The 20,122-nt window shown below is 32.5% G+C and overlaps 2 protein-coding genes across 3 annotated transcripts in view; both read right to left on the reverse strand.

Moving 5' to 3' along the window:
* Window positions 1–523: 523 nt before the first annotated feature.
* LOC137932150 (uncharacterized) lies at window positions 524–3,017 on the reverse strand. Its single transcript, XM_068775730.1, is given in 1 exon segment — window positions 524–3,017. A coding segment is annotated over 1 exon segment (1,815 nt). The 5' UTR covers window positions 2,922–3,017; the 3' UTR covers window positions 524–1,106.
* A 2,512-nt stretch (window positions 3,018–5,529) lies between these two features.
* LOC137932102 (suppressor of cytokine signaling 2-like) overlaps window positions 5,530–20,122 on the reverse strand; it is a 28,809-nt gene continuing 14,216 nt past the window's right edge. Inside the window, exons 1-4 of one of the 2 annotated variants that reach the window (XM_068775669.1) lie at window positions 8,715–9,095; window positions 7,941–8,257; window positions 7,671–7,816; window positions 5,530–7,166 (exon numbers count right to left, since the gene is read on the reverse strand). In XM_068775669.1, coding sequence (XP_068631770.1) covers window positions 6,842–7,166; window positions 7,671–7,816; window positions 7,941–8,257; window positions 8,715–8,790 — 864 coding nt within the window. In that variant the 5' untranslated portion in view covers window positions 8,791–9,095 and the 3' untranslated portion in view covers window positions 5,530–6,841. Of the gene's footprint in view, window positions 7,167–7,670; window positions 7,817–7,940; window positions 8,258–8,714; window positions 9,096–20,122 lie in introns of those variants that run through there. The other variant, XM_068775670.1, reaches the window with a different exon arrangement.

Below are 20,122 nucleotides of genomic sequence, written 5' to 3' on the forward strand. Positions count from 1 at the left end.
CTGAGCCTGTAATAAAGTTAATGGGTGGTTGTGATAACTCAGCATTTCTTTTTTATATGAAGGTAGTCACACCCAAAGAGGATGTCAAAACAATATACTCTATATATTAGTAGAAAATACTTGTATTTTTTAGAAAATAATCAAAAGATAGCAGAGGTCAAAATGCTCTCGTAAGCCCTAAAATATATTTGACAGTCTCATTTGAACACAACTAGAAAAGAAAATATAAAAAAAAAATTGGATGTAATATTTCTGGAATGGAGTCTCATAAGTTATACTGTTTTATTCTCTGTAGGTCTAACAGTGCCAAAATTTTATATTGATTGACCCAAAAGTGCATGTAACAGTATATTCCAGTAAGTCTTACAACCATATATCAGAAAATCCATATCATACATGCGTTATAAATTGCTTTGATGCTTTCATTGACAGAAGTGTAGAAAAAATGAAAACTAAAAAATTATTGAATATGACATCAATTTAATAATTATTACCAAATCTTTGCATATAAACATAACTTGGAGATGTCTGTCAATACATTGTTCAGACAAATTCTAACTAGCACAATTTTAATACTTACTGTAATATAGTTTGTTTACATAAATATTTGATTGCAAGTTATACATACTACTACAAAATTATCACTAAATTTCCTTTCTAAGACATCACAGATGCTTTACATATACACGAGTCAATGAGTATTAAATTGGACATTACAATAAAAATGAAGCATATTAGAGATGATTATCATTAATGAGAGGGAGATGATTGTACAATAGTTTTTTAAAACGTAATGGAAAACTTTGTGGAGTCTTTCATAAACAAATTATAAGGTTTGTTAGCTTATATTATCTTAAGGTAAGAGAAAATCAGTTTTTCTGTCATATACACTTTGTTTAAAATGTTTATGAAATGTGAAACAGTAACCAAAATTTACATTTTGCCTCTAACTAATCTATCTACAGCAAGCTTTACAGATATAATGCACCATAAAAGGCGAGAATTGATTGTATTGATGTATTTAAAAATGATAATTGTACATATATAAATATTTAACACACATCTAAACGTCACAACACGCACTTAGTCTAAACAAGTTTTTCAGTTTACAGTTCCGTCATAAATAACTTTGGCAATTCAGACTCTAAACGTATGACTCGGACAACAGAAGTTAGCTCCCAGTTGCCATATGGATCAGAATTCTTTGGTGTGTATGACTCGGGAGCTATGAATGTGCTGTAATATGAAATAATTTCATTTGACCGATCACCATCCAGGTCAGCTATCTTCAAAGACTGCTCTTGATATTCTAAGTCTGGTTGACATGATGGTATTGGTAAATTGTGCATAGTTTCACGAGCACATATCTGTATTATGTCTGTCTGACTTACATTCACATTATGAATCTGTTTTTTATCAAATGACACCAACACAATTCTCTCTGATATGTCATGAGCTGTGAAATTTGTATACTTAACAAATGATGATAAAGATGCCACATTTATCATGGGGCGATAGTAAAAGACATTCTTTGGGCTTTGGTTTTGTATGTTGTACCTCACTTCATCAACTTTCTGTGCACCATTTGCTAAATGGGCACTGTTCCACTGTCATAATTTTAAAACAAATCCGCGTATAGAATTTGTAAAAGCAAAAGAACTAGGATTCATTGCAAATACATGATTTGCTGCATACTGCCAAGTTACATTGGCTGAACCATTCTGCTCCAACACCAAAGTCAAGTTGACTCTACAAGAATTTGGGCATTCACCAGCATTCTCAACAATAAGTTTCCCCGGCCCATTGTTAAATATTTTTCTTGTATTACCTATATTCTTTTTTAAGCTTAAGTTGGCTTTCTTTGGAACTGGGACACCATTACCGTGATTTGATGACAATTTTTTTAGGAAATTAGGATACAAATTTTGCCGAATAGCTTCTGCTGCACCATTTTTACACAGATATGTAATAGAAGTGGACTCTGATAATAGCTTTACTGATGTGCATTCTGAAATGATCAATGGTCCACCAATTATATTCCCATTGGCTCCTGAAATTAGCAAAAGTCCATTGTGGTTTGTATTTGGGTAAACCGTGCCTATTGTTAAAAGGTCTAAGACTCCATCTTTGTCAGTGTCATTAACAATTATGGGAAAGTCAATTGCAGCTATGTCAGTGGAGGTATTCCCATTTCTGTTTACATGCCAATAATAAGTACCAGACAAAGAATTCAATGCTGTTAGCAAACCCTCAGTTCCTGATACCAAGCAATCTTTCTGTTTATCTTTGTTAACATCAATAAGTTGACAATTAATTTGTGTTGGTATTCTCTTTTCTCTAGTGAACCAACCAACATTCCCGGTGTTGCCAACTATAAGCAAAACTCCATTAACATTGTCACTAGTACTAATTCCTTCATGCTTCATGTGGTTGCCTCGATAAATAAATATAAGATTTTTTGTGTTAGGTATAGCTCCATTAACGACTTGAATTGCGCCGGAAAGCTCTAAATCATAATATGGTAATTCCCAACTCGTGGTTTTGTCGTGCCATTCATTATTTGGACAACTTCCTACATCAGAGCAAGGTATTCCCCAGAGAAATATTATTACAGTGAAAATGCACATAAATATTGAGGCGACGAACGCGCAGCGCCGAGGCAACGACATTTTATTCGAAACATCTGACTGTAAAAAACTTACGTTGTCCATTGTGCTTTCTAATGTATTAACGTTGGTATTTAAATCATCCATGTCACTTATACTGTAGTTTTTAGAAGATTGCAAGCCGCTGTTATAATCCAAACTGTCAGTAGCTCTGATGTGGGCAGCATTTTCTAGTTTATGTTCGTCTTCAGATTCGGAATCCGATAATGTTTGTTTCAACGGTGCATAATTAGCTCCGTTGCCATTTGCTGACATGACTTCTTCTGCACAACAAAATTACATTAATAGCTCTCTCCCTCTGGCGTACTACTTGTAATTACATTATTCTCAGTTAAACGCGGCGACTATATATCTAAATAAAATCAATAACAAGCTGCTGTCAGTTACTAGTGATGAGAAACCCAAACGTCAAAAAATCGGTTTTTCGGTGTTTATCAAGTGTGCTTATTTCCTTTAGGGTTATTTCCTAAGATTTATTTCCTATATTTTCTTTAGTCACGCGAGAGACCCCGCATCCGCACGATGAATTCTCGTATCGTATAATCTCATTTTAATGTATATATTTTTGAAATGGTATAACGATCTAAGGCGCAATCTTGTTATTTTTTAAAAAAAAACAACAATCTCGTCTAATTTCGTAACTTTCTCATGGCTCTGTTATGGGCTAAGGTCCACATAGAAGAATATTATGTACATTGTTCGCCTTAAAATTACGTTTCAAATTTTCGTTGTACAAATTTAGTGTCTGGTGGCAGATTTATCTTTTTTAAACTTTATTGAACAAAATAGAATAGAAATGATGAATCATTTTTTATGAGTATGTCATCCGAACTTCCTCCGTCGTGTTGCACACGCTGTTCAAAACGGCAGGCTTGTGTTTTAGACCACACGCTGCAGTAAACTTGGTTCAATTGAGCTGATTTCTCAGAGAAAATTTTCTTTTAAATCCAGAAGAGGAGAGGAGAGAACCTTTTTTTTTGAGGTAGGCTCATAACAAAAAATCCACTGAAGGTAAGTAGGGTGACCTCCCCATGGCCAAGGAATGTCCCCAAAGCGATTGATCAGTTTTTGGGGAAGCTACCCGAAACAAATTCATCAAAGCTCTGACCATGTGTGCAATTGTACCATCCTGCTGGGACCACGTGTTGAATTATTTCGATGGCTGAGCTCCCAGGTTCGGTAAAAGAATATCCGTAATCATGCCTCGTTAACTCTCACTATTGATACTTGACGTTTGGCCTTACCATATTCCGAATAGTCCAATTATCCCCTTTATTTGTGGATAACGCACACCAAACAGTTGCCCTAGGTTACAATGATTTTTGATATGAAAGTCGAGGGTTGCGGATTTTTGGAAACCAGTAACAGCAGTTTCTTATTGACATGGGCGTTTAGGTAGAAATGACGTCCTTATAAAGTGTAATTTAGAGTGCGAGAATCCCATAGCATCGTTTCATAAAAAAAGTCACTTTCTTACTATTCTTGAGCAAATTGAATTTAAAAAGGATAGAACTTTCGTTATATTTATTTTTTGAAATTCCATCAATCATCGCTCCAAAAAGCGGCTCTTTTCCATTTTGAAAGTAGTGGATCTTCACGTAAACTGCTTTCAACCAGTTTAATGTTTTCGGGAGTCCTTGAAGGTCAATATCGACCTGGCCAATGTGTCTTCATAGCCATACGATTTGCGAGGAAACATTTGCACCCAGGAATGAATTAAATTTATACTCAGTCATTACTTATCCTTCAAATAGCGAAATCAGAACAAAATGGTCGACAAGCAGTTACGTAAAAATACGGCAAACGGGCGATACTAACTCTACCATCACAACATTGTGACTGAGAAATCCGCAGGATTTCAACGGCACCACTTTCCCCTCGCACGGTTTATTATTTTTTGAAATTATCTTATTCAGAAATATAAAATTGCCTGCAAATATCCTACAATTTTCATTGCGTTCTCATTCATCAATAAGGTACATACATAAACTTTGGTTAGATTTTGATGAGAAATTTTGGTGATGAAGCTTCATTTGCTACTATTTACTAAATAAATACCTAACCTATTGACTAACGTTAGAACACTTTATTATTAGGTGATTGGTGTCGTGAAATGATATCGCCATTCGACGGTAGTGCCCCAAAAGTAAAATAATTATAAATTCAAATAAAATGATCCCTCAGACTTAACAGCTTTGATAAACAAACTAACCAATATCTAACATCAAAGGATTACAGCAATCTTATTGTTATCGCTTCTGTGACTACAAGCCATCTCTTACAAATAATCTTTATTAACTATTCACATTTTTTAATTATACTCACAAATCTAGCATCAATATTATTTCTATGGATTAGTAGGGTAAATTTTTTTTAATGGTAATACTAGATCCAAAATGTTCTGGGCTGCAAATAAACAAAATTTAAAAAAAAGGTAATTAATCCTAATATAACATAATTTCCTTCTTTTTCCACTAAATGCATCTATCAGCTATATGTGTTCTGTAGGACGAATTTAAAAACAGAATCGGATTCATATTAGTTAAATTTGCTTGTTGCATGAAATATTGGTCAATATAATTTTACCCGTTTTTAGTAAAAGGGATTTGTATATGAACAATAAAACAATGGATTATAGGCATAATGTATATTTTGTTTTTGTATATAAATTATTTGCAGTTCTTTTTATGTTATTTCTACAAAGTTTCTAAACATATTTTCTATTATGTCACAATTATTTAAGTGGTGCTGCTTTATCCTTGTATGGTAAAAAAATAAATTTGTTGAGAGAGTGACATACTCTCAACAACAATGTAGTTACATATTACATTTATCTTCTTATTTCATATAATGCATGTACTACACTAGCGTTGGGTGAGTTTTGGCTACTAAAATATAATATATTATCGTGAGGCCTAGGAATACGCTAATTGAGATTATTCAAGGTACATGTTTTATATTAAATTAGTTAATTTCACTAGCCAATACCTTACCTATTTCTACCTAAACCGAAAAAAAAACCATTACATGGTGTAAAATTTGTCACAAATTTATTTTTAAATTCCTCTATTTTTATTAAAATTAAGTAATAAATTAGAAAACAAAAACAAGAACTATTTACATTTTCAGCCTCAAAATTATGTTAATTTCATACAAAATTTCTAGTGGGAAAACAAACATGTGATGGCACAAAATTACATAATTTTGTATGTGTAAAAACAATAAGACATTATATTTATTGTATAATAAACATGCAAGCATATAATGTGCATGAACTACAGACTGTTAAATGAATTATTGATGGATTAATTTTATGCTAACTTAAGAAATCAGATAGGAACAAAAATTATAAGTTAACACTCAGCTTTTACTCTAAGTATTAGTCTGGAAATAAATAAATAAAATATAGCTCTACAAAATAGTGTGATGATTTCTTAACATTATGGACAAGATAAGGCATTAGTGAACTATATGCTAAATAAAATATAACTATAGCACAAGTGGTGTCACCTCCGGTCATTTTATATACAGAAAATGCAATAAAATGTTAATTGAAAGATATATAGGCATTGTAACATAGAGGCTCAAGTATTTCAGTCTTGCATTAAACCATCCCTATATACAGACAGAATTTACTTAACAAAAACATTGCATAAACATTTTCACTAAATACCATATTTGAGTCCCGTTATTCAATACTTATGATTAATACAGAAGTTGTAATTACTTATAACAAGTTTAAATACATAATATTACGGTATTCATTCAAAGGAGCCCGCCCTTCACTCTAGCATCCTGTACCAGAGGCAATAAAGTAACTATGATGAACATTAATTTGTACAAGATTTGAACACCTATTTTGGGATAAGTCACAGGACAATACTATGATGTAATGAAACAGTACTTATTGCCTTACAAGTCTATTTTTCAATTCCTTTTTCAAATTCTAATTGATTTCTCTACATAGCTGATTGCCTTCAAGAGATTCAATTAAAAAATCTATTATATTTAATTTTTACATTATCACTTCTCCCAAGGTGGTATCGGTAATATATTATGATATCTAATGTCGGCTAATTTGAAATCCTATACAATCATTAATACATTGTAATATCTTTCTCAGACATTGGACACGTGCTAACAATTGTTGTAATAAGCTAATGCAGATCCAATTTTTAGATTGAGTATGGATATTCACCCAGATAGTCTATAAGTGCTGATGGTAGAGGTAAGAGCCTGTGCTTGGGGGCACACCATATTTTTGGCCTTAGAGGATTAGACAGCGCTTTATGGACAGCTAGCCGTGCAGTATGGAGTAGAGAAGGTGGGTTTTTCCTTAGCGGAGTTTTGAGGAGAACAGGGGAATGTGTGCAGCCTTCTCGATCCACCCAGACAGTGCCTGCCGCTCCTTGGTCACCAACTCGAGTGTAGTGCTGCACCAGCTCTACAACACATCTGAAGCGCGGCATATACCTCGCCAGTGGCCTGTCACAGTCTAATCTGGAAAATGGAAATTTATTTATTGCAATATATTCAGTTTTTGTTAACAACCATACAGATGCAATTTCCTTTTAATAATGAGCCTTATATAAATTCATTTTTAATCTCATAAAGAAAAATTACTAATAATACTATAATAATTACTAGCAACTTTCTGAATAATCAATTTAACATATAATTATTTCATAGTATTACATCAGGAATTAAGTACTATTCAAGTTTCACAGTATAGTAATTAATGACTAATCCTGACTCAGATTTTGTTGCTCAAGCAATTGGCAGAAATCAATTTATTATGTAATTCATTCCTCAAACCAATAATTTATAATTCTTCCTGGTAAACATTATCATGTGAAAGTGATAATTCATATTTGTTTATTACAATATGGAAATATGGATTTTATATTAAAAATTATTGAAGACAAAGTAGTTTTTTTTTTCTTGAATAATTATGGAAAGTAGTTTATTTAAAACTTATTATTTGTCAATAAAAAGTATTCTCACCTAAAAAAACCTTCTTCAAAATGTAACCTTACAGATGTCGGACCTCTTTCCGTTTGTACTGATAGAGAGAAGATGAAATTTCTGTCTCCCGAATCCCTGATCACAAATGCCCCAACACTGGCATCCTTCAGTAAGCTCCGTGCACCCTGTAAGACATATCTTTGTTTAATTAAACAATTTTACAATGCCACATTAAATTTTAAATATTATTCTTTTTTTTTTCTAAGACTACTTGATAAAAATATGATTGTTATTAAAAGCAATACAAACCTGCCAGTCTAAGTTTCCATAGTACCACCCAGAGAGCCTCAATGCTCTAAGGGTGTCTGCCAGTCGTCTTAATTCATCATTGTAAGGCAATGGTATAAAAGGTGATGATGGTGTAGCATATAACGGAGATGGTGGCAAGTATGAATGATTGATGCTAAACGGTGGGGTGATTGGGCTGACAGGTGTTTGTGGCTGGGTTGCATGAGTCTTCCCGCTGCATGGAGCCAGTGATACACGAAGCTCATGCCTGCAGTTTGGACAGCATGCAACACCAGTTGACCAACTGTTTAGGGGCACCCCCACTTCCACACATGCATCTGTAAATAAGAAATATATATCATTAAAAAACTAAACTTCCTGCACTGTGTAACTTTTAATGAGGATTTTCTTTCAAAGAAGTATCCAGCTATTGCCAAAATATAACAAAGAAATAGTTAAATAGAAAACTAAAAATAAGATTTAGTTTTTAATAAAATAATTTTTACTTGTCACTTACGACAAATTGACCCAATGACCAACTAACAAAATATTTAACTTTTTAACTTACGAGTGGACACCTAAGTATAGCATTTTTCAAAGTATATGTGTATAATTAATCCTGTCTGTTAAAATAGAGAATAATCGTGCACTTACTAAATACTATTGCTAAACAGTATTTCTAGAGTTTTAAGGTACTAGTGATAAATTACAAACAATTACACATTAATACTGAATAATGAACTATGTTTACGTGAGATCATAATTAACACTATTTTATAACCATATTTCACTCACTTTGAGGAGATAACCTCGCTGTTAAAGTCATTTTTGGAGGACACGCGATTTCCACTCTCTCCGTAAGCATACACATTTGGTTTTAACGTTTACAAGCGATGGGCCTAGAATAATTACTATTCATCCAGAGGTCACGAATTTAAAGTTTTTGCACCAATACACACAAACTATTCAACGTAACTTTTAATATCAGATTTGAAAGTTTTTAAAATTTCGTATGTCGTTAAAACATTGGCTTCTCTAACTGTGTTAACAAGTGTATAGCAGCACGCACAATTAAATAAAAAGTGGAACAAATATTGAATTATAATTAAAATGATAGATTATAAAATTATTTCGAGAAATTCAAAATAATTGTCCGCATATTAAAGACCGCGCGAACAGACGTCAAACCGCCGCAACAAAACAAACGATACTACAAGTTACAGTACTGGAAGTGAAACTACAAGAGTGGGGGCCTCCGGGTGGGAGGTGACATAGTGAAGTGATACGAAACTCAACGTTCACTGACTTCCAAGAATTCATTCACCAAGCAACAATACCAATTAACAACTTATCTAGTGATTAGAGTCCGTTTCTACATATTGTATTTTATATGTTTTATGTTTGCGTGCAAGGCTCTGACATAGTTCACAATTTATTCTGTTACCATTTTATTCAATGTTTATTAAATGCATAATTTCGTGCACATTTGTATGTTTTATTACCAAAGTGACTTATAACTTTTTAAACGTTGTACTGATAAGTGAGAGTTTTTGCTTTATTTGAAAATATATATGAACTTGTTTATTATTACAGAATTATTATGGCCTTGTGTAAACGATTATTATTAATGAAAATCTAAAAAAAATACACTATATATATTTACAATGTATTGATTAACTTTATGATTGCAGTATTGAATTGTTTATGTAAGTTCCAGTATTAATGCCACAATGACACAAAACCTTGTGATCTTGTGGATCCAGGAGCTCATAATTAATAAATATAATAGCTTTGATATCAATAACTGGGTGTGGCTAAGCTTTTTTTACTTACCACACGGAAGAATCCTTTTACGATGGACTGCCACGTGTAATGCAGAAAGCATTTTATTGTGAATAAAAACGTTAATTTATTCAAATATAAAAAAAAAAACAGTTTCATTGCAGTATATTAACTGATAATGAAAACAAAATCAACGTTATTACCCGATGTAATCTATTTACAAAATACGGTAGCAGATAATCGTGTGATGATGTGCTACATTAAAATAATCCGTACGATTTGTAATGGTAGGTTGACGAAACTTTTATCTCCAATAGAGTTTTAATAGATAAATGTTTTTTTTATCTACACGTGCGCATAAATAAATTTGAAGTTCGTTAGGGCTATAGTGCGTATACGGAGCGGTGTGATATATTTGGCGTTCTCGGAATCCCCTACCTGCTCCCGCGTTGCTTTCACAGTCTAACATCTGCCGTCGTGCTTATGCAGCTGCGAATTCACTAAGATATTTGATGTTATAATAATAAAAAGGCCGTCGTTACTAACGAACACTTTTTTTGTAATCCAATAACAATATTAATAGTTAATCAAATAATAATAATTTCCTACTTTTTCAATAAGATTGGGTAAGTAAGTGAATAGATTTATTGTCGATCAGATTCTTATTAAAAAAAAATTTTTTTTTTTGCTTGTCATTAAGATTGCAATTAGTTCTGTATTTTTTTCATTGCTTTGTATTTGTATAATATGTCTCATAATTAATTTTGTTAGCAATCGTAAATAAATAAAAAAAAAAAACAAAAAAAACATTAATTAATTTAGTTTTTTTGTTATTTACTTATACTGTTTGCTCTTTGGAGATGGAAGAGCAAGCGATCTAAATCCGTAAGTTCTCCCCGAGGGTGTCTCGGCGCAAGTCGTTAATTTATTTATTTCACCGGATTGAAATATTTAGAACACGGACTATAATTACTGGTGTTAAAATATGAACAGAATAAATTTTTTGTATTAGTTAAATGAAAATGAATATTGCTTATTGGTACATTGATGGGATCGACCGCCGAACGGCATTTAGGAGGTCATCACATTTCGTGGAACATGGCACACTCCGATTTCAATTTCACAGTGAGATACCGTTGTTCTCAGTACTTCTTTATTTAACGGGGGAGACTCAAAGCTGAATAAACATAAACATATTCGCGGAATCCATTCCGATGTTTTCTAAGTCCGCTTCGCGTCGGCTCGTGCTGGAAAGTGGCCTAAATGTGCTAACATTAATGATGCAAGCGTCTGCCCTAGTTTATGCCCATGTGGGTGTTTAGCAATACTCATCGTAAACATTATTTTTACACTTCAAAACTAATTAAAACGAGTACCCTACCAGTGTAAGACAAATATACACAAACTGTTTAGCAATAAAGAGAACATAATTATACTTTTTAAACATTAGACATAACAGCTGAGCTATGTTTTGTAACCTAAATATAAAAATAAAATTCATTTATTCAACATTGGAAGTTTTAACAGAACTCTTATTAATAATCAATCTTGATTTATTAATTTTTTTATCATTTTTTTTACTCTACTCTGTTTCGCAAGTTGTTATAGTTGTGGAGAAGAAGCAGGAAGAAACTGCATAACAACACGTCTTTTAATAGTTTAACAATACTGATTTATGTACATACACTTTATATAGCCTAAATGAAATCAAAATAATCAAGCGACATCACTGCTAAGGATTCTTGTCATTTCTACAATTACCCTGAATACCTACATCAGAGGCACAAATAAAACAAAAAAATATCTGTAACAGTGTGATATACGTTATATATGAGTAGTAATTATCTTTGTTTACACTATTTCTAAAACATAATCACTGTTGGTTTGTAGATATTAAAATGATCCGATTCATTCTTAATATGATACGACGCAATATCCCCCGTGTAATAAAAGACAATAGGTATTCAGTTGCTCCATAGTCCATAGTAGTATCCTTGGTGTTATATATGGGTTTGTGCCTTAACGAGCTGTTCTAGGAAAAACGACTCGTAAACAAGGCAGTGTTGCGGTGGTTGAACCGGTCGCAAAATATACAAACATGACGGCGTCATATGTATTTATTACTTTGTACTCGTTTAATTTCAATAAGAATAAAACTAAATATATCTCATCATATTGATTTCCTTCGGAAATAGCACTAAACCAAAAGAAGTTGTAGGAGTTTTGTATTAAAACGCCGTCATACTTTATCATCTCCATATTACCCGACTAAATCGACGTGAGTATATTGATGATGGTTGATACCATAGTTAAAGTCACGGCAAGTAGCCGGGCAGCGCGAGACCGGTCATCCTGGCGACCTTCTGAAGGCCCATTCTTTGCAGTAAGCATCATACTAATAACATGACAAAAAGTGACCATAAAAAAATCCGTCTGAGTTTGATGTGAGCGTTCAGAGCAGGGTGCGATTGGAACCTTTTAAATGAAGAATGCCACAACAGTGGTTTTTAATTCGAACCTAGTTTCTATCAATTTGAAGTCTGGTTTTCTTCGCATGACGTACATAGGTGGTAACTACCAATGATCATATATGGCCAATACTTAAAAAAAACTTATCTCGAATTTTCCCAAAATATAGGAAGGAACTTTATTGCAATCTTTTAGAAAATCCATAATTATAATTAACAAGCCTTGCTTTCGACAGTTTGAACATTACTAAAGTAAAACAAATAAATAACAAATAATGTGGTTGTATTCTTCATAAATACTAAATTCTGATAATGCGATATACGCATCTGTAAAACTAATAATTTTTTAAGCAACAAAATCTGTTACTTGATCATAGATGACACATGTACTTTTTTTTTAAACAACACATTTCGTCTGCATAAATCGTTTAAATGCTAAATCAATGTAAAAAAAGATTGAATGTAAAAAGCAGACATCGATATAAATCTAAAGTCAAGAGCGTAGCCTGTATTTGTAATAAACGTTTATTTTCTAAAGGAAATACACGCCTACACTTTATTGGACTCGATCCTTACACCTTTTGCTTTGCATAGTCACTGGGGCGTTTTCTTGAAATTGTCAGTTGAATGACGATATCTTTCTCGGAATAGCTTTTGTAGTTATTTCAACGTTATTTACAATTCATATTTCAATGAATCCAAATCAAGTCACGGTAATACAGATAATTGAGTACATTAGACTAGTGAAATTATAGTGAAACTATAATTTGTTTTATATTATTCTTATTTTAGTGACTGTTTTGTATTTATTAACTAAGTTTATAGTTAATTATATCTGTAGGCTCTTGGACAAATTTAGTATTCTTACTCAATTTAATCCCATGAGCACAGAATAATGCGTGGGCTAATATATAACCGACCAGCAACAATTGTACATTCCTGTTAATATTCTTAATAATTACGATTCAACATATAATTGTTGCACATGCACACTTCACTTTATTATAAAATTGGATCACTTCAACATAGTTATTATTCTTGGAATTTATCCTAAACATTATTTCAATATTATCGTTTTCCGGGTTGCCTTAAATACAGCTGTCATTGGCCGCCATCTTGATGAATTTCTATTAGTGATGTCATATATTTTCTCGAAGTACTCACAATTTTTTTTATTTCAAGATTGATTAACCGATAATACACCCTGTTTATATATACTTTTTTAATAATTTTACGTTCTTGATTAACAATCTGAAAAATACCGAGAGCACAAAAAAATATAAGACTTTAAATAGATGGCGCCTTCGCTCTATATTTATGCCAAATAGCGAATGGCGGGGCACGTGACAGGAAACGCGGGATCTAGGCGTGGATAATTAATAGCATGCATAATGAAGATATTACGGGTGTTATGTCGTAATCATGTTAATGAGAATAGCAACTGAAGCGTGAAGCGCGAGTATTTGTTTGTGACTGCTTTTCTAGCCGAGCAATTCATTAAACTCTACATTTTGATATATTAAAAAACGTATGTATATTATATATATATATATATATATATAAATATAGATGTATACTATCTGATGTAGTTAATGAAACAAAATATACATTTATACTCATAAACAGTTTACAGTTTTTGAGAAATATAAACGATAAAATGTTTGAGTACCCCTTAATTGCTTTAAGTTGATTAAAACCTTTATATATGTTGTAATTTGCTTTAATAAAATATTACCTTGAAGGTAACGTTAAACCAAATACGAATAATGAGTGGGATTCGAGTTGCGACATGTCAATTCTTCGAAATCTCGTGGTATTAAGTTTTTAAGAGGGATCTTGTTAAGGCGACGTCCGGGCAACAACAGCTGATTACGTCGTCATGAGGACTCGAGAGAGTCACGCACTTCGCGCGAACCGACCCGCTGCATGATTTCATCATTTACCATTATAATTCTTATCGGTTCATCGCGGTACAGTCAACGTACCGTTTGTGAGGCTGCGTTATTTATCTTTCGTTTCTATATTATTCTCGTACAAGACTTATTGATGTGTATATTTAATTTTTTTGTAATAAAATATTAATTATCATTAATATATTAAGTCTCCAACAAGAAAAGTATTAAATAAAGTTCAAAAATAATTAGCAAGTATATCTCTTTTTCAAATGTACAATAAATATTTAGTAATTTTAAAATATACTATTAATGGATGTTCTCAGATATACTCGATAGCGTCGAATCGAAATAACTAGCAAGACACAAATAACAACCTATGCCAAGTTCCTTATTGGAGACCTTAGTGTCCAGTCACTTTGCTTATTGCTATAGCCTGCGGTAGTATTCCATAGTAAATTAGTTTAGATGAAGAGCCTTTAAAAAAATCTGACGGGAGAAATAACCATTGAATTGATATCCTAGATAGCGAAACGCAGTAAAACACACACACACACAAACATACATATATATATAGTCCAGTGAATTGGAAAGTGTGTAAGTGGCCTTGTTAAGTTCGTCGGAAGACGCTGGATACAGGCCGCTTACAATCGATGCTATTGGGAATCTGTGCAGGAGGCCCATGCGCAGCAGTGGAGGTCTTTTCACTAAAATGATGATGAAAGATTATTAGTTAAAAATCATCTGACCATGAAAAACAATGTTGTTAATTATCTGTTAACACGGATTCTTTTCAAAATAATTATTTTATGAACGTCTTCTGACGTTTCAATGTCACGAGATGAACTGCGCGTATGATTTGATGATATTGCCAAAGTGACTTTGGCATGAGGTCGTTGATCTTTATCATTTAATCTCCTACTCTAAGCGATGCAGTTTATGATATGGTTTATATTTACACACGAGTCTTACCGCAGTTTACGTCGTCTCTGTGAAACCAATCCTTGTCTAAGATTTCTGTCAAGATGGTGGAGTGTGGAGAAAACCTTCGTTAAGCTCTTGTTTTTAAAGTTTATATATATAGCATAATGAAGATTTCATTTTATGTACTGACTCATCACGATATACTTGGAAACATAAGGATGAGAGACTTGAAATTTGGTATAAATATTCATTTCGCCAAGCAAAGGTCAGCTAACAGAAGATTTAACAAAATTCACTCATCAAGTTCGCATAGCGGGTGGAAGACAACCAATAGTCAATAGACATTGGTTAATCTTAACTTATTACAAAATATCATGGCTCTCTCATAAACTTTCTTTCTTCTCTCTTTCTTTTTCGTTTCTTATTAATATAAAAGTATGAACATACAATTATCACTATATAGCAAAAGTAATAACGAAAGGATTAGAGTCAGAATGAAACTACTCCGTGTATAATAAGGCATTCCGGGCGACCTTGATAAAATAAGACTGGTGAAATATAATTAAAGTGGGTGAAAGTAAAATAACGCTTGAAGAAAATTGAAGACGTGACGTTAAAGACGTCAAATGATATTATATTATTGTATTTTGATTAAGCTATTTTAATTTGCGTTTGGAATCGCTAAATACTACAATTACTTAATCATATTGTATCTAGAAATTTAAATAAAGACTACTAAACATAGATATATGCTAGTGAATTGACAAATTGCACTAGCGGTGGGTACGCCACATAGCGTGCAGAATGAATGGTCGCTAGATGACCATGGTCCGACAATCGCAGCAATGGACGCACGCCCATAAGGACAGACGACCTTGATAAGACGTCGAATGATGCTAGATGCAGATCACCTTTAATCGGTCTTGTTGGAAATCTATGAGGGAAGCCTACGACCAGCAATAGACGTTATGTGAATGAAATGATGATGATATAATAATACCTACGACTGGAGGAGCGATAGAAGTTTTTAAATTAACGGTTTTTATAAAACTAAAAAATAATGGTATTCAATCGATGTCACGTTGATTTTTTTCCACAAAAATTCATTATTCTTTATGAATCGTCAATCAGAAGTAATAAATCAAGCAATAAATCTATAAGAAAGTACGAAAGCAACGTAATTACCAATTATTCTCAGTAGTAGTAATAAATTGCAAACGGCTGTATTCCGCGAATAATCACATTTCGTATTTTTTACGTCGATACGGGTTTTATTTGATGCAAAAAAAAAAACATACGGGTCGGTTTTATAGTTGATTGTAAAAGATGGCGTTCCGAGAAGGACCGTGTGTTCGTTATTTTTTCGGTGTTTATTTAAAAAAAAATGTTAATTAGCACAGACGCTGTATCGTGTTTGTCGTACCGTAATAGCACTATTTGAGGCTGCTTATTTTTAATCAGATTTTTTTTATATTTACGTTATTAATAACTCCGATAAATAAGTTGCCAGAAATTGAGTAATAACCTTGGTTTACAGTAAAAACCTGTTTACTTTGTTAATGACAAATAATTATTTAACATTTATTCATTACAGTAATCGAATAAATAAAATAATTAACATTTCTTAATTCTGTTAATTCATTAATAAATGTCAATTAATGATAATTCCGGCGAATTCGCCGAATTGTTGAAATTAAATGTCTGGAATAATTAATACGTTTAATTAAAATAATATTCCAATTTCGTATTATCGTGGAGTTTGACCCTATTTACTTTAAATAAACTACATAATATATAAAGTTACTGAAAATGTTATAATTATTGAAAGCTGGTAATCTACACTTTGCTGTTATGGGTGATAAATGACAAGTCATTAGTAACCTGTTTGATTATGAAAAAAAAACATAAATAAAAACCGGAAGTGGCGTTTTATATTATGTTCTAAACATAAATGTGCCTTATATCTACCTACATTCTAAAAAAAAATTAGGATATTTTACATTTTTTAACATAGATAATTTAAAACTTCTTCTTTTCAGTCAATAAACGCCTACTGCAAGGCATAATACTCTCCTAGAGATGGGCACAATAGCCAGTCCAGCGCTGCCGCATTTATCCACCTACCGCGACCTTTATGTCGTCAGTCCAACTAGTGTGGGCCTGCCCACGCGTCTACTGGCTCGTGGTCACGACTCTAGAACCTTTCGACCTCAACTGTCATCTGTTTCACAAGCGATGTGCCCCGCCCACTTAAAAACTTAACTCTTACTTACTTACTTAACTTAACTTCGTTACAATTGGATGTCAATACTTTAACAGAGTGGACATATCTATGAGAGGTAATTTTAGGACTAATTAATATATAGTACGTATATGTATTTCAGATACTTAAAATATTACATTAAAACACTGTGAAAAATAAAATTAATTTAGGCATTATATAGGCCTCTTAAAGAGAGCAAACACTTATTGTAATACTCTGTTATAAAGTTATTTTGTATCCGATTGTAAGATTACCCTCCTCATTTTTGTGTTATTTTATTGTGCATATTAAAAATTGAATATAAGTACCTCTTACTAATATGATTGTACACTATTTATATTAGATATTATTATATTTGAGCAGTGGCAGCCTAACGATAGAGGAATGAGTTTTGCGATTATAGGTGGCGAATTCGATACCCGGGATTAATTGTATAATATTGCCACTGTACACAAAAGTCTCTAGTGGATGAGCAGCAGTGTTCTTTGTGTACCACAATACTGCACTGCGACCGCCAACTCGCCTGACAAGCATGGCGATTATGGTATATCTCCCATACTTATGTTTGGGGGACATACCTTGCGGTAGACGTCTACGAGTTGAAACGATGACGACGAGTATATTCGATCCAGTATTCGCACAAGACTGTACGAAGTTTTTGAGGCACTTTAATTTCTTAATATATACTAACTCCACTTTATTTTTGCTCTTCATAGGTAAATAATAAAACCGTGGCTAATATCTACATTTTATAACATATATTACTCTTTAAAAACAGTCAAAATTATGCATGCTTTTTAATGAGGAACCATATGAATTAAAGTTTTGTGTAAGCTAGAAAGCAAGTTAGTTTTCAACTACCTACCCTCATGTTTCATTCGTTGAAAGAATAATAGAGAATAATAGAGAGATTTTAATTTTGAATTTAACTCTTTCCTTTTCCGGTATCCTTTTGTCCTTTATCTCACAAAGGGATACCGGAAAAGTAAAACCTTTGTCGTTCGATTATTCATCGCAACGTTATGGCGATGTGAGAGGCCTTAGTCACGCTGGAGATTTCACAAAGGTGTGGTTAAAGTGACATCAGACCTGAATTCACTTTTGGATTAAAACTTTAAATATATATTTTTAAACATAATTTATGCGCTGGATTCTCCAAAACTTGTCATGCGATGGCTCGTATTTTTGGGTCATCAATTTTGTTTACGATTTTTTGACTTTATAAATGTAATTCGTATAAATATTGTGAAATTTTAAAACTTAAAATGAATATAAGTCTTTCTATCTTACTAACACATCTGTATACGAATTTAAATTACGTACTAATTTATTTAGTGATGGCTCTGCAATTAGCTCCAGTGTGAGGACAAGCGTTGAATATATATAAGGTACTAAAGTGGCAACACTAAACTATGTGGACAAACGACATAGTCAAGCTGGCGAGAAGTCGATGGATTCGGGTAGCTCAAAACAGGTCATCGTAACGATCTTTAGGAGAGGCTTGATATAATTATAATGATTTCTAAATTGACGCCATATTGGTTTTAAGAGAATCCCTCATTTTCTATGTTTTATCTGATTTAGTAGAATGGTAATTTTTTAATCTAAGTGAGCGATTTTCAAGTAATTTTTCAATAAATGTTATGTATTTCAAATAAAAGAGTTATGTTAGTAGTGATGTAAGATCTCACACATAAAAGAAAAGATTTCCTCTATTTCTCAAATATACATCTAAAAACATCTTACATATTTCTTCGGAACGGAAGCGATCAATATGTGGCGTAATCGTCGTTCCTATGTAATGCTCGTAGAAGTAATGATACATTGCTATGGTTACTGAACTTTTTGCGATGCCTTCGGGTTCCTTTCACTGCATTCCAGTTTTTTTTACGAGCGAAGGTCGACGTAAATGATGCTTATTATGAACGCACGGCCACAGCTTACAATGAAGATAAAAATGTTGAATTCTTTTAACTTTTATTATCACGTATCCTCTTGTAACATTGTATGGATTATTTTTAATTTAATAAAACTTGTTTTTAGCAGAGACGTAAGGAAAAAGTAATTCTTAGAAATTACCAAAAAAATACTTGTTTTTGCTTAAATCAACACGCCATTTTAGTCCGATTAAATCTTTTATAATAATATGGAAATTTAATTTTTGAGTTCGTTTCATACATGTGATTCGGGGCAAACATTCAGCAACGTTCTATACAAGATAGTAATCTAAATATTTTTTAAACGATGACATAAAATTTCTGCTATTAGTGTTGCCATATTATATATAGAGAAGGAAAAAAAATTACCAATGGCTTTGCTTAAAATTAATTTATGTAAAATATTATATAGAACAGTACAAACAATGGGAACCCTTACTCGACTACGTACTGTAGTTTACGTTTTTGTATTTTTATGAAGATTCCTTATTGCTTGCGACCTTCATATCGCAATATGAATTATCAAACCACATAAACTCTAAAAAAATTATATACAATTGACCGTGTATTTTAAGCGTTAATATGCAATTATTAAAAAACGTAAACACTTTGCTGTTTAAAGGTAAAATAATTTTAGCGAGGCTACAATGACGGGTAAATTGACCTGATACTAAAATAGTCTGCAATCCTCAAGCAGAACGAAAGATTATCAATGTAAAATAAACCTTAATTCATTTATTTAAAGCTACAAAAGCCTTGTATGATGATTAGAAACCTTTGCAAGCGCCTACATTATCTTTATCTTTAATGCCTCGGTAACATGAACTTAATGTGCGGAGTAAGTTACAAAGTTTAAAGGACTTACACACAGTTTCTATAATATTACACTTTTGATCTTTAAGTAATACGGTTTTCTTTGTTATCTTCAACGAAACCT

This window comes from Battus philenor, unplaced genomic scaffold (genome assembly GCF_028537555.1).
Source record: "Battus philenor isolate CCGP_79_NKW_IND1 unplaced genomic scaffold, ilBatPhil1.0.hap1 SCAF_9, whole genome shotgun sequence".
Classification (NCBI taxonomy): domain Eukaryota; kingdom Metazoa; phylum Arthropoda; class Insecta; order Lepidoptera; family Papilionidae; genus Battus; species Battus philenor.